This window comes from Scardinius erythrophthalmus, assembly GCF_964197995.2.
Source record: "Scardinius erythrophthalmus genome assembly, chromosome: 8".
NCBI lineage: Eukaryota > Metazoa > Chordata > Actinopteri > Cypriniformes > Leuciscidae > Scardinius > Scardinius erythrophthalmus.
In genome coordinates this window covers 48,678,862-48,706,004 of record NC_138228.1, presented here as the reverse complement: position 1 = coordinate 48,706,004, position 27,143 = coordinate 48,678,862, and the positions used below count along the sequence as shown (strand labels likewise).

At 44.7% G+C, this 27,143-nt stretch overlaps 1 protein-coding gene across 7 annotated transcripts in view; it reads left to right on the top strand.

Annotated features, from left to right (window-relative positions):
- The window catches only part of reln (reelin), a 179,758-nt gene extending 154,000 nt beyond the window's left edge, over window positions 1-25,758 (top strand). The window contains exons 52-65 of one of the 7 annotated variants that reach the window (XR_014030641.1): window positions 1,283-1,497; window positions 1,636-1,813; window positions 1,898-2,073; window positions 3,541-3,647; window positions 4,253-4,495; window positions 5,110-5,285; window positions 5,371-5,444; window positions 6,492-6,653; window positions 7,628-7,785; window positions 7,871-8,090; window positions 8,182-8,379; window positions 13,407-13,505; window positions 19,031-20,197; window positions 24,592-24,696. Coding sequence is in view for 6 of the 7 variants with exons in the window: in XM_081372560.1 (XP_081228686.1) it covers window positions 1,283-1,497; window positions 1,636-1,813; window positions 1,898-2,073; window positions 3,541-3,647; window positions 4,253-4,495; window positions 5,110-5,285; window positions 5,371-5,444; window positions 6,492-6,653; window positions 7,628-7,785; window positions 7,871-8,090; window positions 8,182-8,379; window positions 13,407-13,505; window positions 24,145-24,433 (2,295 nt within the window). In the remaining variant the exon portion in view is untranslated. Of the gene's footprint in view, window positions 1-1,282; window positions 1,498-1,635; window positions 1,814-1,897; window positions 2,074-3,540; window positions 3,648-4,252; window positions 4,496-5,109; window positions 5,286-5,370; window positions 5,445-6,491; window positions 6,654-7,627; window positions 7,786-7,870; window positions 8,091-8,181; window positions 8,380-13,406; window positions 13,506-18,443; window positions 18,735-18,772; window positions 18,989-19,030; window positions 20,198-24,055 lie in introns of those variants that run through there. The other 6 variants (XM_081372562.1, XM_081372561.1, XM_081372560.1 and 3 more) reach the window with 6 other exon arrangements.
- The last annotated feature ends 1,385 nt before the right edge of the window (window positions 25,759-27,143 follow it).

Here is a 27,143-nt window from a genome sequence, read left to right as displayed (position 1 = left end):
GAATGTAAAGCGCTTTGGGTGTACTGTAGTACATATTAAAAAAAGCGCTATATAAAAGCACTAGATAATGTACATTCAGCCGGTTGTTATCTCAGAATAAACCCCTTCAGGTGGGTGTGTGTGTGTGTGTGTGTGTGTGTGTTATCTTACCCCCTTCAGGTGTGTGTGTGTGTGTGTGTGTGTGTGTGTGTGTGTGTGTGTGTTATCTCAGAATAAACCCCTTCAGGTGTGTGTGTGTGTGTGTGTGTGTGTGTGTGTTATCTTACCTCCTTCAGGTGTGTGTGTGTGTGTGTGTGTGTGTGTGTGTGTTATCTCAGAATAAACCCCTTCAGGTGTGTGTGTGTGTGTGTGTGTGTGTGTGTGTGTGTGTGTGTGTTATCTCAGAATAAACCCCTTCAGGTGTTTGTGTGTGTGTGTGTGTGTGTGTGTGTGTGTGTGTGTGTGTGTGTGTGTTATCTCAGAATAAACCCCTTCAGGTGTGTGTGTGTGTGTGTGTGTGTGTGTGTGTGTGTGTGTGTGTGTGTGTGTGTGTTATCTCAGAATAAACCCCTTCAGCTGTGTGTGTGTGTGTGTGTGTGTGTGTGTGTGTGTGTGTGTGTGTGTGTGTGTGTGTTATCTCAGAATAAACCCCTTCAGCTGTGTGTGTGTGTGTTATCAAACCCCCTTCAGGTGTGTGTGTGTGTGTGTGTGTGTGTGTGTTATCTCAGAATAAACCCCTTCAGGTGTTTGTGTGTGTGTGTGTGTGTGTGTGTGTGTGTGTGTGTGTGTGTGTGTGTGTGTGTTATCTCAGAATAAACCCCTTCAGGTGTTTGTGTGTTTGTCTGTGTGTTATCTCAGAATAAACCCCTTCAGGTGTTTGTGTGTGTGTGTGTGTGTGTGTGTGTGTGTTATCTCAGAATAAACCCCTTCAGGTGTTTGTGTGTGTGTGTGTGTGTGTGTGTTATCTCAGAATAAACCCCTTCAGGTGTTTGTGTGTTTGTGTGTGTTATCTCAGAATAAACCCCTTCAGGTGTTTGTGTGTGTGTGTGTGTGTGTGTGTTATCTCAGAATAAACCCCTTCAGGTGTTTGTGTGTGTGTGTGTGTGTGTGTGTGTGTGTGTGTGTTATCTCAGAAACTATCTAAACCCCCTTCAGGCTGATGAAGACCTGATCCTGATCACCCTGTTGGGTTTATTCTGAGATAACAACCAGCTGGATGTACATTATTTCTTACTTATAGATGAGAAAAATCCCTGACCTGGCGAGTATTGACAGTGGTTGTGTGTTGTGTGTTGTGTGTCAGATTGCGGTGGGCTGCAGCGCGCCAGAGAAGCCTGCGGAGAGACAGGTTCACGTCCAGTACTCGGTGAACTTCGGCGTGACCTGGAAGTACCTGGTGCCTCAGTGTTTGCCTGCGGACCCGCGCTGTGGAGGACAGGTGTCCCAGCCGTCAGTGTTCTTCCCTGCCGACGGGTGGAGGCGAGCCGTCTATCCTCTGCCGGACAGCCTCGCAGACACGTGAGATACTTTTCATTTTGGATTTTTTTCTTATTTGTATTAATTATTCGTATTTTATTGATTCCTTTGATGCTATTATGAATGTAATAGATAATAGGTGAATACATTTTGATCCTCTATATGTGTATGTTGTTATAGAACGGTGCGCTTCCGCTTCTATCAGAGGCATTCGGATCTGCAGTGGGCGCTGGAGAACTTCTACATCGGTCCTGCGTGTGAGAAACACTGTGGAGGTCATGGAGACTGTCTGGACCAGCAGTGCCTGTGTGACCCGGGCTTCTCCGGGCCCAGCTGTTACGCCAGCGCCTCTCTGAAGGTACACTCAAACAAACACACACACACACCATTACAGACACACACACCACACACACACACCTCACTCTCTCGCTGTCCCCTGCAGGCGTCGCTAAAGGAGCGCTTCGAGTGGGTCGGGGCCCGTGGGCCGCAGTGGCTGGCGCTGGAGGGCGGGTCTCCCTGTACGGACTGTGGGGTTCTGGTGGAGGGAACGGCTCTGTACTTCAGCGGGGCCGGGGCCCGACAGGCCGTCACCAGAGATCTGGACCTGCGCGGGGCGAAGTAACTACACACACTACACATGTCACACACATGACATTCTGGGCCCTATTTTAACAATCTAAGCGGATGGTCTAAAGCGCACGGCGCAAGTGCGAATCCACTTTTGCTGTCACTTCCCCCACTGTATAAAGGTGTGACAATTCATCGACCCCCAAAGTACAAACATTTGGCCAGCAGGCCTAGATCACCATCAGCCCCTCTGTGCCTTTAGTAACTCCAAATGGTCATTGTGTTAGAAAGAGGGGGTAGAAAAACATTCAAGCAAATATCTTTGTTCATTTAAAATATCTTGGATTATTTTCAATTCTACAGGCTCATATTACTAATGTGTCCTTTAAAAAAAATAAAATAAAATTGCGCCATTGACTTTAGACCAGGTTTTTGTTGGTCAATGGCTCAGTCTCTTTCAGTTTCCACAAAATAGCAACGCGCCAACAATACGCCTGAACACACACCTTGTTTCAGACCAGCAGCTCATGGGTGAACAGATGGTGCAAATGCATTTGCTTTTTAAACAATGTGGCGCAGGACGTAAAAATGAAAACTGCGTCAGGCTGAAACGAGCAAAACACACTTGTGCCGGGTGTATGATGGGCCCACTGTATGTCAAACAGTTTCACAGACATCAACAGCTTCTTCTGACGGCCTCAGATCTCAGAGAGATGCTGTGATGCTGAACTGTTCAGACACAACACATTATGCTTTACAGAATGTTCCCAACACTCACAGGAAAGTTTTCTTTATGGAAGTAGGAAAATGTCCCCCCAGAATGTTCATGAAGCAGAGCACATCAATAATAAATAAACAATAAGCAAACAAATCTCTGCTAACCTCGGGCTCTCTTCAGTGTGAGCTGGAAAAACAAAACAAAATGACATTTACTTTTAAATGACTTTCTGTGGAAGACAGACTTTCTGTGACGCATGCAGATATACTGCATTAAAGGAAAACAAAGCCACACATTTATGAGGCTTTTATGCTTTTCATACTCCTAATCCGGGTTTAAAATGTTCAGCTATAAAGTTTGATTTATTTATGATTATTATAATCAAGTCTGATCGAATTTCTACTTTGTATGTAATGCTGTATTAACGGTAATATCAGTCATGTAATTCTGCAATATTTAGTTTATGATTATGAAAAATGAAACATTTAAAGCTCTGAGTAGGATGTCACAGAAAACATCTGCAACATTTTAATTAGAAGGTTAGTTCAAAACCTAAAAATAATCTTTAGGGAATGTTTATTACAAAACAAAACAATTCCTAGAATGTTCTGTAAATGTTATTTTATGTTTTTAAAAAACAAAACAAAAAGAACATTCATAGATAGTGATTATTTGGTTGCCAAGTACAAATAGGAACCAGCTATTAATGCAATGGGAATGTTGTGTGTTCATATTTCAGGGTTTGTAAGAGGCAGTAACTGTAAGTGTATTCTCTTATTAATAACATGTGCCTGTTCTAGATTTGTGGAGTATTGGGCTAAAATCGGCAGTGAGGAGAATGTTACGCTGTGCCATCGTCCAACCTGTCGGAAAGAGGGCGTCTTGTTGGATTATTCTATTGATGGAGGTATGTTTAATTCGTAAAAACAAAAACACACAATCATTTTCATATTCACTTTTATCAAAGAGGCCATATTATGCCCTTCCTCAAAGCCTTTAGTTCCTGTCTCTGTGAAGCCCCTCCTTCTACTAGAACAGGTTTTCCTGCTTGAATGTTGATTATTTTCCTCATATTCTCCATTGTTGCGACTCCTCTCTTCCCAGTCTGTCAGTAACGCTCTGTTTAGTTCCTGTCTCTATGAAGCCCCTCCTTCTTAAGCACACTGTGCTCTGATTGGTCGGCTGGAGCAGTGTGTTGTGATTGGTCGAGCCCTTCGAGTGTGTTTGGGAAATGTCCCGCCCCTTACCATAACCACCAGTTTCAACACACTACTAACTAACTCAACCAGGCCCCGCCCCTTTATTCTGCGTATCAATTATTTAAATGAGGAATATTGTGACGTGTTCGTTCCCGGAAGAAACTCAACACAACAATGGAGGCGTTTCAGGAGTTCAGAAACACTGACACTGATATAGAGAAGAACTGGAGCTTCTTCATGATCAAACAGCAACACTACACACTAAAGACAGATGAACACTGGTGTTATGATGTCCTCATGTTCTCTCTGTTAGGTGTGTCCTGGACGTTGCTCCATGAGATGGACTATCAGAAGTACGTGTCGGTGAGGAGAGATTACATCGTGCTGCCGGAGAGAGCTCTGAGCAACGGCACGCGTCTGCGCTGGTGGCAGCCGTTCTCCCTGCGCTCCGGCCTGGTTCGGCCCAGTTCTGATCGAGCTCAGTGGGCTTTAGACAACATCCTCGCGGGAGGGTCCGACATCAACCCCAGCTCCCTGCTGGACACCTTCGATGACGGTCAGTCGGCATGTGGAATTCCACTAGTATCCTGAAGTTTAATCTCTCCACATTCTTTGTTCAAGCTCCCTCACAGTCCCACTGATAGGCCCATTAGGGGAGGGGCTTTGTCTTCCCAGGAGTGAAACACTTCAATATTCATGATGATTCACGCCCTCCCCACATACAGCTTTCCTACACAAAACATGTCTTACAAATTTTAAATCAATATATTGTTTTATGTGAATGAGTAGGCAGGATGATTTTCACATCGCTTTGAAGCAAAAATTCTAGACTGCATGATACAATTTTCAAAAGTCTTATGAACAAATAATCAGTATGGGTTTTATGGCCTTATTGTTTTTTCACAAGCCACGCATAAATGTAATTTTCTCAAAACTAAAAACATTTACATGCATGCTGCTCACATGTTATTGTAGCAGAGTTTGTGCTGAATACAGTGTAATCAGACTTTAGCCATGAAAATGTTACAAGTAACAGAAATGAGCACAAATGTCAGAGCATGTCAGAACACCTCCAGGGCCCAGAAAACCCCTCAGACCCCAGAGGGTTAAATCAGTGATCCTAGAATCGTAAGATGCATGTTTTCGTAACGTGATGTTGTCGTTCCTCAGAGGGCGTCTCTCACGAGGAGAGCTGGAGCTTCTATCCCAATGCTGTTCGCACGGCTGGCTTCTGCGGGAACCCCTCGTTCCACTTATACTGGCCCAACAAGAATCAAGACGGCTCACACAACATCCTGGCAACCCGTGAACTCATCGTTCAGCCTGGATACATCTTACAGTTCAAGGTTCGAGCTCAAGATGATTGATGTCACTCAGGTTTCTCGTATAAACACGTATATATGCAGTGACACAGGTCTTTGTCCACTTTAGATTGTGGTCGGCTGTGAGGCAGACAGATGTGATGATCATCATTCAGTGCTTCTACAGTACAGGAAGGATGCCAGGTGAGTGTGTGTGAGAGAGATTGTGCGTGTGTGTGTGTGTGTGTGTGTATGCGTGTGTTCATTCACACCGCCAGAGAGTTCCTGTATTCTCTGCTTTCATTCAAACACATCCCGGACAGTCCAGACAAAGTGACGCTGATCTCGATGCATCATCTTATGTGCAAAGCCTTGCACTTTAATTTTTGTGAGCATAGGGTGTCAGCGAACAGGGAACATTCTGTCAAAGTTCTCTCAGAGTTCTGAACAAACGTTCTTCCAGTAACGTTAATAGAACATTTATTCAAAGTTATCTGGTCTTTAATAATGTCTCAAAACATTAGCACAAAAACATTATTTATACTCTATTCATCTAACATTTTTTAAATGTTGCAACTTGTTTCAGAACGTTCAGAGAACATTAAAAAGTTACATTCCCATAATGTTTGAAGGATGATAAAAACTAAATATTCCCTAAAAGTTGCTGTATGTAACTTTTTGTCTGTACTAATGCATAAAAATTCCATAATATGTTTGCAGATATTTAGCTAACATGCTAAGTTCACATATTTATTTCTCTGAAAAACAATGTTACATCCAGTTATTTTTACTTTGAAATGTGCGTTCTGTGTTGGAATGTCTGTTTTTGTTTCGGTCTATGTGACTCCGCCCACTGCCAATTTACCCAATAGTGTTTCGACACCCAGGGTAACAACCCTCTCCAATCCGTACCCATTTCAAACCGCCAGCTGTCAATCTTACATACTGCACCTTTAATATTCATGTAACCAAGAAAAAAGAAAAAGTAAAACATTTTATAAAGACATTTTTTTAAAAGTTTTTAAAAGTTTTTTTTAAACATGTTTTGTACATTCAGAGAACATTCTGAAATAATATTTGCATACATTAATGGGAACGTTGGCTAAAACCGCAGTTCATTGAGTCGTCTGCAGAGTCACTGCAGTTTGCAGCCATTGTTATTTCCATTTTGCACATTTGTCTGTATATACTGTAGGAATAGAAAGTAAGTGGTAACATGTTATCTAGTAATAAAATGCTTGTGTTTCACAGGTCAGACATGTGGCAGTTAGTCCAGTCCGCCTGTCTCCCATCATCCGTCAACAACATGGGTTGCTCACCTTTCCAGTTCCACGAGTCCACGATCTACAGTCCTGTCAACAGTTCGGCCTGGACCAGAGTCACCATTCAGCTGCCTGACCATGTGTCTTCTGGGTACGGCTTATTGGGTCCCTATAAATAACCCCTTACAGCCATAGAAGTAATTTGCGGGTGGGACGGGTGGGACATGTCCCCACCACTATTTTCTAAGGTCGATATTGTCCCCACCACTTTTGAAACATCTCGCGGCATGAATGTACCAATACAAATAAACAAAACATTAACATCTCCCGTTAACTAGCAGAGCATTCATTTCGTTCGTTTTTTAAATAAGAGGCGATCTAGCGCTGAAATGTTTTGTTTTTTAAATCAAGTGATCAAAGTGCTCGTTGCCGCTGCGATCAGTGGGGCGGATACTGTGTTCTCTTGTGGCTCGCGCACAGTCTTCACTCGGACGCGCGCTTCAATCCGTTGTGGAGAGACTCTCTATTCGTTCCGGTGAAATTAGAAAACAAAAGGCACACAAAGTGTCCCTGCCTGATATACAACCACTGAAAAACATAATCGGTTTAAAAAAAAAAATATATATATATATATATATATAAACTTTATATGAGTGCGGATTAGAACCCAGAACCTCTGACACGCTTGGTTTCAGGCTCTACTAGAACAGGTTTTCCTGCTTGAATGTTGATTATTCTCCTCATATTCTCCATTGTTGCGGCTCCTCACTTCCCAGTCTGTCAGTAACGCTCTGTTTACTTCCTGTCTCTATGAAGCCCCTCCTTCTGAAAAGCACACTGTGCTCTGATTGGTGAAACAGACTGAATCTTTCTCTGTGTGTGTGTGTGTGTGTGTGTGTTTGTGTGTGTGTGTGTGTGTGTGTGTGTGTGTGTGTGTGTGTGTTTGTGTGTGTGTGTGTGTGTGTGTGTGTGTGTGTGTGTGTGTGTGTGTGTGTGTGTGTGTGTGTGTGTGTGTGTGTGTGTGTGTGTGTGTGTGTGTGTTTGTGTGTGTGTGTGTGTGTGTGTGTGTGTGTGTGTGTGTGTGTCTGTGTGTGTGTGTGTGTGTGTGTGTGTGTGTGTGTTCAGTGCGACTCAGTTCCGCTGGATTCAGCACGAGGCGGCCGGCGAGCGCTCCAGCTGGGGTGTGGATCACGTGTACATCGGGGAAGCATGTCCCGGTCTGTGCAGTGGTCATGGGTACTGTACCAGCGGACCCGTCTGCATCTGTGATGAGGGCCATCATGGTGGGTATCAGTTTTCTCTGACTCTGTGATTCCATGATGTTTCCAGTACGACAGAACCAACAGGACCAGTTCTTGTCTTTCTCAGGTGACGACTGCTCTCTGTCCAGCACTGAACTGCCCAGCTCGATCAAGGATAACTTTGAGTCGGGCTCTGTGTCTCCGGAGAGCTGGAGTGAGATTCAGGGTGGTGGAGTGGGCAGTGGATGCGGTCAGCTCTCTCCTCACGCTCACGGAGACTCGCTGTACTTCAACGGTTGCAAGATGAGACAGGCCATCACTAGACCTCTGGATCTGACCCGCGCCAGGTAGAGCAGAAAATCCATTCAAGACATCCATTTGTTTTCATGTGTTTTTAATACCGTCAGCCACCATCCTCTGCTCATCTCTCTCCTCCAGTAAGATCATGTTCGTGCTACAGATAGGCAGTGTGTCTCAGACAGACAGTTGTAACACTGCTCTGGATCAGGCCGATACCGTGGACCGGGCCGTGCTTCTCCAGTACAGCGTCAATAATGGAGTTAGCTGGCACGTCATTGCCCAACACCAGCCGAAAGACTTCATCAAGGCCCAGAGAGTGTCCTACAACATCCCACTGTGAGTCTGCAAACACGCATCACACACAGAATAATGTTATGAAAATGTTGAATCACTTTTATTGTTTGTTGCCCCTGTACATTAGAGCAGCTGCAAACAATGCCACGACTGATCAAATTTATACCTTGAATGCAATGTGTTCACGCTTGTCGTTCGGTTCTCTTGGTTCTTTTTGTCTGGACCAAAAAAATAAATAAATTAGTTTTAGTTCTGGTTTGCTAAGCATTTACACTGTCATTTTTAACACAGAACATAATTTTTTTTTTTTTTATGTATATTTTGCGGCAGAATTTACCAAAGATCTAAAACAATGCTGTTTGTCGGCACTAAATGTGCTCGTTGAACTCTGAACCGCACCAGAGTTTGTTTGGAAACGCTTTTTTGGTTCAGATGGCAGCGATCACACTTGAACCGCACTAACAGAGCAATCACACCAGAGTTCGCTTTAATCGAATCGCATGAACACACCATAAGTTTCCCTGAATTCTTCCACTGGTTGTGCTGGGCAAGTTGGTTTCCATTTCAACAGCCTTGACTAGAGTTGTCAAAAAATACAGACTATGGTACCAAGTTGGTACTGAAATTTAAAAATGTGATGATATCAGCATTTCCCTCTAGCATTTTGAGTGCTTTTGAACGGATTCTTAAACACCTCTGATTGTCAAGTCAAGTCACCTTTATTTATATAGCGCTTTTTACAATACAGATTGCATCAAAGCAGCTTCACAGTGATAACATGAAAATAATACAACAAAGTTTGTTTCCAGAAGAAAATTGCATCATCGTCCACCCTAAGTAAGGCAGATCAATAATATTGTTGAATATTAAAGGGTTACTTCAGGATTTAGCATTAAGCTTTGTATTAGTAGAAAACCTGTAGTATTTTCAAATTACCATGCTTTCCCCCCTCATATCCCCCTGAGAGGAGAGATTGATGTATTTTTTTGTCTGGAAAAAATCCTCCGATGACGTAAAAATCGTCATTTTGCGTCATCGGAGGATTTTCTGTCCAGAGGCTAAAGACTACAGCCAGTAGATGGCGTTGTTGCGCATGTGTTCAACCCGCCCATAGGAGGTGGGATCTCACTCACAGAATGTACACAGTGTCAGCCGTCTTTCTTTGGAAGCTAAGCTAGCATGCTCTTGTTCTGTAGAGAAAGCTGAATAATAGGAGAAAGCTGAGTAAGTAGGGGTTACCATCTTCCTTTTCCCGGACTTCCTTTTCCCGGACTTGTCCGGCGGGCGAGACTGTTAAAAATGTACGGGATTCGGCTTTTGCGTTCTGCGGTCGCCATTCATTGTTTACATGCACACCTTTCGTTTCAATCTAACTGAATTAATTCCGATCGGTGAATCTGACTGCAGTGTTTACATGAACGCTAAACAAGGTTAGGATAGGTTGATGTGTGTTTTACCCTTGCTAAGAAAATTTCCGCTCCTCCGTGAGAGATGCGAGACCCGGCGCGTCTCAGTAATGAAGCCACCGGCCTCGCGCCGTTCTCCCGCGGCCGTCAGCCTCGTCCTGCTCGCCACAGTAAACATGATGAATGGCGACTGTAGAACGCAAAAGCCGAATCCCGGACATTTTGGGTCTCTAAATCCCTGGCAAACTCATCACTTACTTAGGCTAGCCTTGTTGTTTTCAACTGTGCTCTCTAACCGGTAGGCGTGGCCTCCTAAGGCAGCGAAGCAAGTGCATTCTGGGAGTTGTTGTATTTCATCCACATAAGCCAAAAATACATTTTCTGGCTTTTCTCAGTCTAGAAAGCTCCAAATTAAAAAATTTCTCCACATTTCTTCTACTTAAATGACCTATTTTAAATACACATTCATCTTCCCAGAGGTGAAGTATCCCTTTAAATGTCCCCAACTAAGCAAGCCAAAAGCCAAGGCAACAGTGGCAAGGAACCAAAACTCCATCAGTGACAGAATGGAGAAAGAAACCTTGGGAGAACCCAGGCTCAGTCGCTCAGTTCTCCTCTGGCCAAGAGTGAACGGTGTATGATTATGATCCAGGCCGCATTACAGGTCAGAAGTCAGATTGGATCAGAACATTCAGAATATTTATCCAGTTCCATCTGGTTGGAAGTCGGAGTCATCACGCTGATATGGAGACGTGTTGGTTGAGGATCAGTGCCAATGGCTGTCGTGTCGATGAGGCCTTCACAGGGCTGATGAGGCTGGCACTTCAGGGATGCGTCATGGATGGGTCCAGGTGCAGGTCCACCATCTGATCTGGATACGGCCGGGGTCCGGCTGACTTCAGTAAACAGGGGAGGGACTGGTTGACACTTCAGGACTGCGTTGTCATCGTGTCCAGGTGTAGGTCCTTCATCAGATCTGGATACGGCCTGGATCCGGTGGACTGCGGTAAACCTCGGATAAACAGAGAGACTAATAATAGCGTAGACGCCATTCTTCTTATGAGTACATCAGGATTTATGGGGAGTGTTCCCGGTTTCCCGGCTCAATGACATCTTTGATGCACTTCACCGCGCTTACACAGATGCACACAGGAGCATTTAAAAGCAGACGTCTATCAGCGGATCCCTAATATATCCGTTGAAAGATGGATCCGCTGATAGATGCCGCTTTCAAGCGCTCCCGTGTGTATCTGTGTAAGCGCTTGATGAAGAGCATCAAAGACAGCATGTTTTTGAAGTGTTGATCATTGCAGCGAATGAGCACGTCAACACAATGGCCAATCAGAGACATACGTTGAGTGCGTCAACACAGTGGCCAATCAGAGACATATATGTTGAGCGCATCAACTCAGTGGCCAATCAGAGACATATATGTTGAGCGCATCAACACAGTGGCCAATCAGAGACATATATGTTGAGCGTGTCAACACAATGGCCAATCAGAGACATATATGTTGAGCGCGTCAACACAGTGGCCAATCAGAGACATACATATGTTTAGCGCGTCAACACAGTGGCCAATCAGAGACATATATGTTGAGCGCATCAACAGTGGCCAATCAGAGACATACAGATGTTGAGCGCGTCAAAACAGTGGCCAATCAGAGACATATATGTTGAGCGCATCAACACAGTGGGCAATCAGAGACATATATGTTGAGCGCATCAACACAGTGGGCAATCAGAGACATATATGTTGAGCGCATCAACAGTGGCCAATCAGAGACATACAGATGTTGAGCGCGTCAAAACAGTGGCCAATCAGAGACATATATGTTGAGCGCATCAACACAGTGGCCAATCAGAGACATATATGTTGAGCGCATCAACACAGTGGGCAATCAGAGACATACAGATGTTGAGCGCGTCAAAACAGTGGCCAATCAGAGACATATATGTTGAGCGCATCAACACAGTGGGCAATCAGAGACATATATGTTGAGCGCAGCAACACAGTGGGCAATCAGAGACATATATGTTGAGCGCATCAACACAGTGGGCAATCAGAGACATATATGTTGAGCGCATCAACACAGTGGGCAATCAGAGACATATATGTTGAGCGCAGCAACACAGTGGGCAATCAGAGACATATATGTTGAGCGCATCAACACAGTGGGCAATCAGAGACATATATGTTGAGCGCATCAACACAGTGGGCAATCAGAGACATATATGTTGAGCGCATCAACACAGTGGCCAATCAGAGACATACAGATGTTGAGCGCGTCAAAACAGTGGCCAATCAGAGACATATATGTTGAGCGCATCAACACAGTGGCCAATCAGAGACATATATGTTGAGCGCATCAACACAGTGGGCAATCAGAGACATACAGATGTTGAGCGCGTCAAAACAGTGGCCAATCAGAGACATATATGTTGAGCGCATCAACACAGTGGGCAATCAGAGACATATATGTTGAGCGCAGCAACACAGTGGGCAATCAGAGACATATATGTTGAGCGCATCAACACAGTGGGCAATCAGAGACATATATGTTGAGCGCATCAACACAGTGGGCAATCAGAGACATATATGTTGAGCGCAGCAACACAGTGGGCAATCAGAGACATATATGTTGAGCGCATCAACACAGTGGGCAATCAGAGACATATATGTTGAGCGCATCAACACAGTGGGCAATCAGAGACATATATGTTGAGCGCAGCAACACAGTGGGCAATCAGAGACATATATGTTGAGCGCAGCAACACAGTGGCCAATCAGAGGTGTTTAAGAATCCATTCAAAAGCACTCAAAATGCTAGAGGGAAATGCTGGTATCATCACATTTTTTTGATTTCAGTCCCGACTTGACAACTCTAGCCTTGAGCATGAAGTTCTGGGGAATGAACTCCATGAGCACTGAGAAGCTCCCTGTAGTCTGGACCACACAGAGGGAGCCTCACAGGGATTGTGTGCTGCGGTTACTGTCTCAGAAGTCACCCAGCTCAGAGCTCCTCCCAAAACTAGGAGAACTGCCATAACTCTGTGTCTGATTCCTTTATTATCCCTTCCTCAGAAGGCGGCAATTGCACTTTGGTGCCTTTCCGATTTTTGCCTTGCAGTTATGTGTGAACTTTAAAGTTCAAAAGTTTTACAGATGCATTAATCACTTCCAAAAGACTTCCAAAGTAACACAGGCAATGTGCCAAATGTTTATTTGCGTAATTCTGAATGTTTGAACTGTCATCCATTGTTGTGGCACAAACAATATTTGTGCTGTTCTCTGAATGGATATAAAGAGAATGGACTTATTGTGTTTCTGTTGTATGCATGCAACAATCTGTTCTTACTTGAGCCGAATATATACGTTCCTTGTCGTCTATGAACAAGATGGGTCCTTACTAGGGATGTCTCAAAGATTATATGTGTTGTGCTTCAGTGGTCCATTTTCTCCCATCCCTCACACTCTACAAAAGTCTCAAACATGTTCACTTGTTCTTCCACAGACCCTGAGCTTGATGGGAAATCAGTGATGCTGCTTTACAATATATTGTGCACCTGTTTGGAACAACTTATTGTTGTCAAGAAACACCATTACACCTAGATGCTATGAGTTATTCTTGCCTGTTGTTCTGTGATTGTGTGTGTGTGTAGGGAGGCTCGTGTGAGGGGTGTTCAGCTGCGATGGTGGCAGCCACGCCACGAGGGTGCAGGTCATGATCAGTGGGCGCTGGACCATGTGGAAGTCATTCTGTGAGTACTCAGACTAATAAAAAAAAGACAATGAACCATCTTCACTCAGACATCAGTATAATCTCTCAGCATAAGTACTTTACTGACACTTATGAAACAGGTGTTTTCATTTGACCGTAAATTCTCCTGTCGGGCTAACAATAATGAAGTTAGTTCATTAATAGTACTATAGTTTCTACATGGTTCTGCATTGGCTAGTAGATGTTAAACACTGGCTGTACTCATCCTAGACGCACACACTCCTGTTTCTACACATATCTCTGCCCCGTCCCTCTCACTCTAGTTCTTGTCCTCACACTGCTCTCTCTTTCTCTCTCATCACTGTCACCCCTCACATGTTCACATGTTCACATGTTCACTCCACCGTCCTCTGCTGCTCTGCTATAACCTTTCCCTTTTCTCACCTCCACCTTTCCCTTTCCTCACCTTCCTCCTTTTCCTTTCCTCACCTCCACCTTTCCTGTTCCTCACATCCCTCCACCTTTCCCTTTCCTCACCTTCACCTTTCCCACCTCTCCCGTTTCTCACTTCCACCTTTCCTGTTCCTCACATCCCTCCACCTTTCCCTTTCCTCACCTTCACCTTTCCCACCTCTCCCGTTCCTCACCTCCACCTTTCCCTATTCCTCACCTCCACCTTTCCCGTTCCTCACCTCCACCTTTCCCGTTCCTCACCTCCGCCTTTCCCGTTCCTCACCTCCACCTTTCCCTATTCCTCACCTCCGCCTTTCCCGTTCCTGTCCTGCTGATGCAGGTCAGGGTTCTTCCACCCCCAGATCTTTGTGCAAGCCAGCAGCAGCCCTGTCCTGCATCTTATAACCTTTCCTCTCTTCTGTATTTTGCTCCCTATGGCATGGCTGTAGTGTCAGGTAAGTGCTTTGCTGTTCCCAGAATGCACCACTGTTCCCTGCTTTTGGTCGTCCCTCGCCTCATGAGCCTGTCTTGTGCATCACTATAGACCTCATCATCCCATACATGAAGGAAACAGCACATGAAAAAGTTACCTAAAGTTAATTATCTTTTAGGTGACGATTAAAATTGCAAACACAGCACACACAGTAGGTTCATTGGTTTTTACCAATATATTGTCTTCTTGAAGAATATCCCACAGCGGTTACACTTGATTTCGATGGTCCACTTTAGACATTCTACTAACTATAAGTAACTTTCCAACAACATGTCAAATAACTTCATAAGAGTATTAGTAGACTGTTAGATTCGGGTTAGTAGAATAAGTTGATTAGTAGTCGCAAAATTCCTTCTAGTCAGTAGAATGTCTGTTGAGGAGCATCAAAATAAAGTGTCAGTAGATATTAATCAGACAGTCTACAAAAACTCTATTGACTGCTGGGTTAACATGGAGATGCACAGTTAATCATAGTTAGTAAAATTTCTAAAGTGGACTATTGGAATAAAGTGTAACCCCCACAGCATTGGACCTAATCTGAAGGTGGAAGTTGTAACAATGTACGGTACTGTGTAAAAGTCAAACATTTACTGTACTTTAGGACTGTTATTTATATCTTTTTCTTTAGTGTACCAGTAGGGAATATCAGTTTTAGATTTCCATCAGATTTCCATTAATAACCCTAACTCATGTTTCGATGAAGCAACTAATGTGCCTAAGACAGGGCCGGAGTGGGGCCACTTTTCAGCCCGGGAGTTTCAGGCCCAAGACCGGCCCACTTTTTCCATGGTGGAATTCCAAATTAGCACTTTTTTTTAATTGGATAAATGAAGCAACAGTTCAGCTCGTACTATTGTGTAGTTTGTATTAATACCATGTGTAGTTTGTATTAATACCATGGGTTAACAAATGATGTAAAGGTTAAATAATAATTCACTTAGACTTTATAAGAAGCAATTGCAACTTTTTCACACAATTCTGACTTTATATTTCGCAATTCTGACTTTATAACACGCAATTGCGACTTTATATCACGCAATTCTGACTTTATATCTCACAATTCTGACTCCATATCTTGCGGTTCTGACTTCATATTTCGCAATTCTGACTTTATAACACGTTTTATGACTTTATATCACACAATTCTGACTCTTTATCTTGCCGTTCTGACTTTATAAGCAATTGCGACTTTATTTCACGCAGTTCTGACTTTATATATTGCAATTCTGACTTTATAATAAGCAATCGCGACTTTATATCATGCAATTCTGACTTATATCTCACAATTCTGACTCCATATCTTGCAGTTCTGACTTCATATTTCGCAATTCTGACTTTATAACACGTTTTATGACTTTATATCACACAATTCTGACTCTTTATCTTGCCGTTCTGACTTTATAAGCAATTGCGACTTTATTTCACGCAGTTCTGACTTTATATATTGCAATTCTGACTTTATAATAAGCAATCGCAACTTTATTTCACACAATTCTGACTTTATATCTCGCAATTCTGACTTTATAACACACAATTGCGACTTTATATCACGCAATTCTGACTCTATATCTCACAATTCTTTATAACACGCAATTGCGACTTTATTTCAGGCAATTCTGACTTTATATCTCACAATTCTGACTTTATAACATGCAATTGCGACTTTATTTAAGGCAATACTGACTTTATATCACGCAATTGCGACTTTATTTCACGCAATTGTGACTTTAGGCTATATCTCGCAATTCTGATTTTTTTTTCTCATGTAAACTCGCAATTGTGAGATAAAAAGTCGCAATTATCTTTTAAAATGTTTTATTCTGTGGCGGAAACAAAGCTTCCATACCTCCTGGCCTCTTCCTCCCATCCATCCTCCCTGACGCGTACCGTTACGGCCGGCCCAGCTATCAGTAGGCGCAGGCGGTGCCGCGGTAGCCTCCCTGAGAAAACGTTTTGAAAAGACGGGCTATGGACCCAACCATTTCTATAGGAGGGGAGGGGAGAACTCCCTCACTTGGTACAACCCATGCTGAGTTGTGCGCTGCGGTGTCAGAATGCGGAACGTTTGTAGCCTAATGTAACTGATGTGACATTGAAATGTGAAAAAAAAAAAAAAAAAATATCCTCGACCGGCCCAAAAGTGAAGCGGCCCACCGGGAATACTCCCGATTCTCCCGATTACCCACTCCGGGCCTGGCCTAAGACTTATGCACAGCACTGTGTGTGTGTGTGTGTGTGTGTGTGTGTGTGTGTGTGTGTGTGTGTGTGTGTGTGTGTGTGTATACTGTGTGTGTTGTTTCCATTGTTGTCGTTCCCTGTATCCTACCCTAATCTAAGGACTCTTTCCTCTACACAGCTGGAGGTTAATGTCACCCAAAATATATCTAACATTTCATTACTCAAATACTTGGAAACATTACGGACAGGTGTATGTACAGAAACAGGTCATCCAGGTCACTGCAGATTCTGACAGTTTGCAACAATATACTGTACAGCTGGAGTGTCAGAAATAAATATATACTTGAACTCCTTACACACGTCAAACACAAAGCAATATAGTGAGGCAGTACAGTGTAATGAAAGAGTCAACAGACACTCACTGGTCACTTTATTAGGTACATTTTCTGAAACTGTGTAGGACACACTTTCCCCCCAGAATAGCCTGGATTCCTACATAGGATAGGACATTGATTCAGCATGATCTTGGGAACAATCCCTATAGATTCTGGTCCATGTTGACAGGATAGCCTGGACATGCATGCAGTTGTTGCAGATTTGTCAGCTACATGTTTATGATGCACCTCTGCTGATCTAGAACATGATCTGTTGGATTGAGATTTGGGGAGTGTGTGTGACCTTGAAGGACGCTGTAATTCCAAGATTAAGGCCATGAGTAGCTCACAGGAGCCATGATTGGCTGATTAGATTTGAATAAGTATGCAGATGAATAGGCGTCCCTAGAAAATTTCAAAAGAGTGTAAAAATGTGTAATATGGACAAAGGTATTGGGACACCTACCCATTACACCAACAGGAACTGTAATGACAGCTCGTTCTAAATACATAGACATTAATGTGGAGTTGGTCCCCACTTTGCAGCTTTAGCAGTGTCCTCTCTTCTGGGAAGGCTTCATACTGAACGAGAAGGCCTGGCTCGCAATCTCCATTCCAGTTCATCCCAAGGTGTTGGATGTGGTTGAGGTCAGGACTCTGTGCGAGCCAGTCAAGTTCTTCCACACCAAACTCATCAAACCATTTCTTGCCCCAGGTTCACAGTCATGTTGAAATAGAAAGAAAGCCTTTCACCAAACAGTTCCCACAAAGTTGAAAGCATAGCATTGTCCAGAATGTCATGGTATTCTGAAGCATTAAGATTTCTTTTCACTGGAAGTAAGTCACCTGGCCCAACCCCTGAAAAACAGTCCCGTACCAGTATCCCTCCTACCAATCCCAGACTCGCCCATCAGGCTGCCAATCAGAGAAGCATGAGTCTTCAATCCACAGAACACGTTTCTGCTTTAAGCCACTCCATCCGAAGTTGTACTCGGTGAAATGAGGCTTGCATGCTGCTGCTCAGCCATGAAAATCCACTCCACAAAGCTCCCGCCGCACAGTATTTGTGCTGATATTAATGCCGGTTGACATAGACTCTTCATCTATAATCAGCTGCAAATGTTGCTGACTTTATGTGGTCTTCCACCTCATGGCTGAGTAGTGTTTGCTCCTAAACGCGTCCACTTTCCAATTATACCACCTACAGTTGACCGTGGAATATCGAGCAGGGATGAGATTTCACAAACTGACTTATTGCAAAGGTTGCATCCTACCACAGTTGTCACGGTTCATGGGTTTGCTTGCTCATTCTGTGTGTACTGCGCTGATCTGATTGCCTATCAGCACCAGCTGCGCTGACGAGCGATCAGATCAGTCGCAGGTGCGTCTCGTTTAATTGTCCTATATGTAGTGCTGTCTACTCATGTTCTGTGTCAGATCGTTTTGGTTGCTGGTTCTTGCTTACATCTGTTCTGTGCAGTTCTGGTCCTGCTCTCGGCTTGCACGGATCTCCTCGTTCTGCCTGTACTGTGGTCTGCCTGTGCTGAGGATTTCACTACGCGTCACTTCTCTTCGACCCTGCTTGGATTCTATTCGACTGTTCTCCTGTTTCCTAGGACCCGCTGAGAGCTTGTTGCTTGCCAGCCTACCTGTTTGTTCTACTAATTGTTTACAATAAACCTTGTTTTCGACTCGCTACTGGATCCGTTGTATGCTTCCTGACATAACGATCTGACCATTATGGATCCAGCGAGTATAAACGAACTGAGAGAAGCCCTTCACAACATTAATGCTCGATTCGATCGACAGGACGAACAAATCACGGCTTCTGGTCGAGCAATCCAGGCTTTAGTGACGCAAGTATCTGATTTAACCACGCAACAGCAACATCTTAGAGTCGAGCCTGCCCACGCGCCCACTGCGCCTAATCCACCACCCGCTGTTCCGCCCACCGATCGCCCCGTCTACAATCCGGAGCCCCGTCTGCCTCCTCCTGCTGCCTATGCTGGTGAGCCACATCTATGTCGATCATTTTTGACAAAATGCTCATTGTTTTTTGCCCTACAGCACTCATCATTTCCCACAGAGGAATCTAAAGTGGCTTTTGTCATTACCCTACTATCTGGACGAGCGGCGCTGTGGGGAACCACTGTTTGGGAGCAGGGACATGACTGTTTGGAGTCTTTCCAGACCTTCAGCACCGAGCTCAAGAAAGTGTTTGATCGGGCAGTTGCAGGCAGGGAAGCAGCAAGAGTATTAGCCGATCTACATCAGGGGCAGAGATCGGTTACGGACTATTCCATTGAATTCCGGACGCTGGCTGCGGAGTGTAAGTGGAACAGCGAGGCGCAGTGGGACATGTTTCTGCATGGGTTGGCCGACCGCATACAAAATGAGATATACACCCTGGAGTTACCTGCAACATTGGATGGATTGATTGATCTAGCTATCCGAGTAGACACGAGATTACAACGTCGAAGTCTTCTGATGCAGAGAGGTCGAGTTCCAGACGTGGAGGTCCATCCGGTCTTCCCTTCAGGTGATGCGGTCGGCCACTCATTCGATCCAGAACCCATGCAGGTGGGCAGAGCTCGTCTCTCTAGAGAGGAGAAGGAGCGCAGAAGAGCACAAGGACTGTGCTTGTACTGCGGAGCCGGGGGTCACTTTGCATCCAAGTGCCCGGTAAAAGCCAACACCCGTCAGTAGAACGGAGGTTACTGACGGGTGGCATTTCCTGGAATGAATCCTCTCGAGAAGCAACGCTCCTTCCGGTAAGACTGCAGTGGGCCGCCTCTTATCATCAGTGTGAGGCTCTGGTGGACTCCGGTGCGGAGGGGAGCTTTATGGACCGTGACCTGGCACGTCGTCTGGGAGTTCCCATAATTCCCGTTACTCACCCTATCTCAGTAAATGCACTGGGGGGACAACTCCTGTCATCGGTCACCCACTCCACCGGACCGGTGAGTCTTATCACATCGGGTAACCACGTCGAGGAGATTTACTTTCTCCTCATTGACTCGACTTTTGCTCCTGTGGTGTTGGGACACCCCTGGCTCACCCTGCACAATCCTCACATAAACTGGCGTCAGAACTCTGTCATGTCTTGGAGTGAGAACTGTCATGCGTCTTGTTTGGTGTCTGCGTGTTCTTCTGTGTCTTGTTCTGTGTTGCAGGATGAGCAGGCAGATCTGTCTAACGTGCCCGGGGAGTACCACGACCTGAAGGAAGTGTTCAGTAAGTCCCGGGCGGCTTCTCTTCCTCCGCACCGTCCTTATGACTGTGCTATAGACTTATTGCCAGGTACGTCTCCGCCTAAGGGCAGATTATACTCTCTTTCCACTCTGGAGAGGGAGGCCATGGAGAAATATATTTCTGATTCTCTGGCAGCCAAACTCATCCGTCCTTCCTCTTCTCCTGCAGGGGCGGGGTTCTTCTTTGTGGGAAAGAAGGATGGTTCCCTGCGTCCTTGTATTGATTACCGAGGGCTGAACAGCATCACGGTAAAGAATACTTATCCTTTGCCGCTGATGTCTTCAGCCTTCGAGAGGTTGCAGGGCGCTTCTTTGTTCACAAAGTTGGATCTACGTAACGCCTATCATTTGGTCCGCATCAGGAAGGGGGATGAGTGGAAAACCGCGTTTAATACCCCCAGGGGGCATTTTGAATACTTGGTTATGCCTTTCGGCCTTTCCAACTCCCCCGCGGTTTTCCAGGCACTCGTCAACGACGTGCTGAGAGACATGGTCGATCAGTTCATATATGTTTACCTGGATGACATATTGATTTTTTCTTCGTCTCTCCAGGAACACATTCAGCACGTCAGACGAGTGCTTCAGAGGCTGTTAGAGAATGGGCTTTTTGTCAAGGCGGAGAAATGCGCTTTTCATGCACAGTCAGTTCCTTTTTTAGGATACATCGTGTCGTCTGAGGGGGTGCGCATGGATCCCGACAAGATTCAGGCAGTGGTTAATTGGCCAACTCCAGATTCCCGCAAGGCCCTGCAGAGGTTTCTGGGCTTTGCCAATTTTTACCGGCGTTTTATTCGCAACTATAGCCAACTAGCCGCGCCTCTGACAGCCTTGACCTCCACCATGACGACGTTCAGGTGGTCTAGTGCAGCTGAAGTTGCATTTTCCAAACTCAAGGACTGCTTTGTTTCAGCCCCCATTCTTGTCGCCCCTGATTCCTCTCGTCAGTTTGTGGTGGAGGTCGATGCGTCAGAGGTGGGGGTAGGTGCGGTTCTCTCCCAGCGCTCCTCCGTGGACGGCAAGGTTCATCCGTGCGCTTATTATTCTCATCGTTTGTCTTCCGCCGAACGTAATTACGACATTGGTAATAGAGAATTGTTGGCAGTCAAGTTAGCCTTGGAGGAGTGGCGTCACTGGTTGGAGGGTTCGGGGGTACCTTTCATTGTTTGGACCGACCACAAGAACCTTGAATACATCAGATCCGCCAAACGACTTAACTCTAGGCAGGCTCGGTGGGCACTTTTTTTCGGTCGGTTCGATTTTTCCATTTCCTATCGTCCAGGTTCCAAGAACATTAAACCTGACGCATTGTCCCGCATTTTTGACCAATCTGAACGCCCGGTTTCTCCCGAGTCCATCGTTCCACGTAATTGTGTGGTTTCAATGTTGACCTGGGAGATCGAATCGAAGGTCCGCATGGCCTTAGACGGGGTAGTGCCTCCGCCCGGATGTCCACCAGGTCGTTTATTTGTGCCAGAGAAGTTGCGGTCCAACGTCATCCGGTGGGGTCATTGTTCCAAGGTGGCTTGTCATCCAGGAGTCAATCGTACCATTTTTCTCATTAAGCAACGGTTCTGGTGGCAAACTATGGCTCGCGACACTCGTCGTTTTGTATTGGCCTGCTCGGTCTGTGCCAGTTGTAAGTCTTCCACTCGTCCTCCTGCTGGGTTCCTTCAACCGTTGTCAGTTCCTTCGAGACCCTGGTCACATATTGCGCTAGATTTCGTGACAGGTCTCCCTGCCTCACAGGGTAACACGGTGGTTTTAACCGTGGTGGACAGGTTCTCGAAGGCTACGCATTTCATCCCTCTGCCCAAATTACCATCAGCCAGAGAGACAGCGGTTGCTGTCATAGACCACGTGTTTCGTATCCATGGCCTCCCGACAGACGTGGTCTCTGACAGGGGTCCCCAGTTTATATCCAAATTTTGGAGAGAGTTTTGTCGGTTGCTGGGGGCGAATGTCAGCCTTTCTTCTGGGTTTCATCCCCAGAGCAACGGTCAGACGGAGAGGGCCAACCAAGATTTGGAACGAGGTTTGCGATGTTTAGTGTCACAGAATCCGTCCTCTTGGAGTCAGCATATCTCATGGGTTGAGTACGCGCATAACTCATTACCAGTGTCGTCCACGGGCCTATCTCCGTTTGAGTGTAGTTTAGGGTACCAGCCACCAATTTTTCCTAGTCTGGAATCCGAAGTCGCGGTTCCCTCTGCCCACGAATTCGTCCAGGGGTGCAAAGACATCTGGAGAACGGCCAGGGAGACCCTTCTCCAGGTGGGTTTGCGCACTAAGGTCCAGGCCGATCGCCACCGGTCGAGACCTCCCGTCTACGTCGCTGGTCAAAAAGTGTGGCTTTCATCTGCTGATATTCCTCTCCGCTCCGTTTGTAGAAAATTAGCTCCTAAATTCATCGGCCCGTTTACCATCACCAAGATCCTTAGTCCGGTGACGGTCCGCCTCAAACTTCCTCCGGCGTACCGGAGAATTCACCCCGCCTTCCATGTTTCTAAAATCAAGCCAGTTTTTCGTTCAGCTATTAATCCGCCTGTCCCGGTTCCCCCACCGCCGCGAATCGTAGATGGGGAACCAACCTATTCGGTTAATCGCATCCTGGACTCAAGGCGGAGGGGACGTGGATTCCAGTACTTGGTGGACTGGGAGGGTTACGGCCCGGAGGAGAGGAGTTGGGTTCCTGCCCGGGACATATTGGATCATTCCCTTATCGATGATTACAATCGCCAGGTAGGACCCTCTGAGAGCGTCAGGTGACGCTCCTAGGGGGTGGGGTAATGTCACGGTTCATGGGTTTGCTTGCTCATTCTGTGTGTACTGCGCTGATCTGATTGCCTATCAGCACCAGCTGCGCTGACGAGCGATCAGATCAGTCGCAGGTGCGTCTCGTTTAATTGTCCTATATGTAGTGCTGTCTACTCATGTTCTGTGTCAGATCGTTTTGGTTGCTGGTTCTTGCTTACATCTGTTCTGTGCAGTTCTGGTCCTGCTCTCGGCTTGCACGGATCTCCTCGTTCTGCCTGTACTGTGGTCTGCCTGTGCTGAGGATTTCACTACGCGTCACTTCTCTTCGACCCTGCTTGGATTCTATTCGACTGTTCTCCTGTTTCCTAGGACCCGCTGAGAGCTTGTTGCTTGCCAGCCTACCTGTTTGTTCTACTAATTGTTTACAATAAACCTTGTTTTCGACTCGCTACTGGATCCGTTGTATGCTTCCTGACAACAGTACCACGCTTAAATTCGCTTAGCTCTTCAGAACGACAAATGTTTGTAAATGCAGACTGCATGGCTGGGTGCTTGATTTTATACACCTGTGGCAATGATTGAAACACCTGAATTCAAGAACTGAGATGTGTCCCCCAATACTTTTGTCCATGAGTGGACAGATGACTTGAGAAAGAAGCAATCCATTTCCGAACCTTAATTTACACGGTTTCCAAAATTCATGAGTCCCATTGTGGTGTGATACTGTGTGAGGTTAATCTCCATCTCCGTCATTCTACAACTTTAAGCCACACTGACATAATGGAAAAGACTTGCATTGCATATGAAACCTGCAGTGTAAAAAATAAAATGTTTCACTTATATATATATATATATGTTTTCACTTAATAATGAAGTTGTTTGTAAGGTTACAACTTTTTAAAGGGTATAATTATATCATGGGGATAAAAGCCTTTCAATAAATATGAATAAATGTCCAATGGTATATGTGGGTACAGTCGAATCAAACACTATATTTGTTTGCATGCTTAGTAACCCGCCCCAGGTCATCGTGTTTGTCCATAAGCCATTGCTAACTTGTTGTGTCATGGCTGTATCTCCGCTAAAGACTCACAGATTAGCACAGATCCCTTTCACCGGTCCTTCACCCTCATCACAGCTCCATCTCCCACCCTCCTGTCCCTTCATGCTTTGCAGACGCCCATTCCTGTCCTGGCTGCGTTCCTGGCTCATTGGTCCCAACCTGACGGACAGAAGAGGCAATGACAGGCTAAGCAATAGCAACTCTCAGAATCTTTTCCACATTTTATTTTATTATTATTTCTTGTCTGTCTGTCTGTCTGTCTCTCCTACTCACAACCTCTCACTGTTGTTACGTTTGGTCTCTTTATTCTTTTTCCACCTGTCAGTCTTTCCTCAAGCTCCAACCTCAAGCACTGCTCCAGATGTCTTCAGTCAAAGTCTCTGTCGATTAATAAACCATTGAGATCCACTAAAGGACCGGCGGCAGTGTTTGAGGTTTCGAGTGAACGATCGATTTGATTCTGTAGTACTATGTGAATAGTTGTTACGCCTCAGAGGAGAGATTGCACAGGAGAACTTGCCGTTAACCCAACCTGCCTCTGTCTGCTTTCCTCTTCACAGCACCCGCAAACAAAACTACATGATGAACTACTCCAGACAGACTGGTCTTCACCACTACTACAATAGGAAGAGGCGAGCCTTGCGGCAACGAACCTAACCGCTCACACGTTATTCTGTTGGCTACAATCCGCTTTCCCTGATGAGAAAACACCATGTCAGGTCACTTCTGTCAGCATATGGCCATTCTCTCTCATCTGAACGATACATCGGACCATCTAGTCCCATTTCTAGCCAATCAATGCCTTCCCAGAGCAGTGTGATGGGAAAGACAAGCACCTAAACGTGGCGATTTTTTGTATACTATCTATGAACTATTGGGTTTCCTAATTCTGTTTGTTATTATGATCTTGTTTGAATTCTCCCAATGTGAACTACTACAAAGCTCTCCTGCTCTCACCTCACTCTCTACCACACTGTGAAGTTATTCTGATGGTTATGATGATCATTACCTGTGCTGATACAGTACGAGCACTGAGGAAAACTGAAGAAGACTCATACTGAAGCAGTTTCTTGGATGAAGATAATGTGTTTTGCTGTTGTGTGTCTGTGGGTTTGTTTTGTGATGCGTTGATTGTGGTGTTCCAATCATTTGTTAGTTTTATACTAACTCGTATGTTTTGGGCTTTGATCATTTTTCCTTTATTGGGAGAAGTCGGCCTTGGAGAGGGGGAAAAAAGAAAATCAAGCAGAGAATGAAAAGAAAGAATACATTTAAAAAGAGAGACTAACAATGTTTTGTTGTTGTTGATAAATCACTTTTTTATATATCTTGGTTCCTTAAAAATATTTATGGTAAATGGTTCTCCACCTAACCTATTTAAAATACACTGTGTGTGAAATCTGCGTTTTTTTGTTTGTTTGTTTTTTATTATTATTATTTTTTAATTAGGTTTAAGTTATTAGGTCAGGTTCTTAGTTGCGATCAACACCCTTCCCTTCGCATTCAGTGTCATCCAGTTGTGCTGTTAGACATTTCCTCATTTCCCTTCTTTTTTTGATGACCTGTCAGTGTTGTTTATGATGTTACCTTCTCCCCTTCTTGGTGTAGCTCTCAATATAGCAAGTTCTTGTGTTTATATATATATATATATATATATATTGTGTATATATATATATGCAGGGATCCATCAGCCTTATAAAAGGGAATAAAGAACTGTCAAAACCTCCAACAGAAGAGTGTTTATTTACTAAGGAGTTAAATTAATGGTGACCTATTGCAAACACAAGTTTCCGTAATAATCACTGTTATGTGTTAAATAGGCTAAAGAAACAGAATAGAAGACAAGTTGATTGGACAATGCAGTGTTACAGGAGCCAAAAGAGCACAAGACCTCTCTGTGTGTCAATGCACTTGTTCAGATGTTACATACAATTACTAAAGGTTTTGATTCGTGAAGGATTTACTATTTCTTTTGCTTGCATCATTTGCCTGTTTCTGTATTTGGTCTATGTACTCTTCGCTTGTCAGTCTCAAAGGACTAAACTTATTGCACTTCAGTTATAAACAAGGCAAGAAAAACCTCTTGAGATGAAACAAAGGAACTACCATCCTCCTCTAGTTTGATCAAAGTAATAAAACTAAACCTTGATGCCCAAATTATTTTATACTACAATTATTTGTATCCAGTAGGGGGAAATGAAATCAAATGTAAAATGAAGCTGCAAGCAGCAATTGAGAGGCCAAGCACAAAGAAGGCACGACAAGTCTAGCCAGAAAAAAAGGTTGCGCTTTAACCAAACTGATGTGCTGTGGTCAGAGGTGACAATAACACAAGCAAAGTTTGGTGTCAAAATGCCAAAGCATTGCAGAGATGCAGGCTCAGAGTAATTTTGGCACCAGACATCAAATTTGTAGATTCAGTATATGAAAACGGTTTCGTCTATCGACACGAAATCCATAACTTTTAGCCAGCAAAATTAATTCTATATTAGAGGATTGGCTATCGCTCGACTTGCTGCGCTAAATCGAAATAGACCAGTTTTGTGATTTTTGGCAAAATCGTTTAGAAGTTATAAGCAAAAATGTACATTTTTCATATCGCCTGAACACTAGGTGGCGCTGCGCTGAAACTGTGCAGGTTTCCTCAGGCCAAGTTGTCATAACACACACCAAGTTTGGTCAGGGCGTAGGTTTGGTTTGAACATTGGGGGGGTAGAAGTTTGGGTCTGCATATTTTTCATGTGATCATGGTATAAATATCGGGGGGGTTGTAATGCATAGATTTAAATATTGGGGGGGTTATCTCCCCCCCAACCCCCCCACAAACTACGCCCTGTCAGAAAACGCTAAAGAGTTGTGGAGAACGGTTTGATGAATTGACTTGAATTCCATAACGTTTTGTCGGCACGGTCTGAAGATGATCTGGTTAAATTTTGGTGAAAATGGCCTAGGAGGTGTTCGTGCAATCGAATCATCTTGAGCCAAGGAATCAGAGGAAAAATTATTTTGTTTCTAGCCCTTACGGTTCAAAAGTTATTAACATAAACATGAGAGCAACTTTGGACAGTTGGTGGCGCTACAGCGATTGAGTTAGAGACTCTAAATTTGCAAT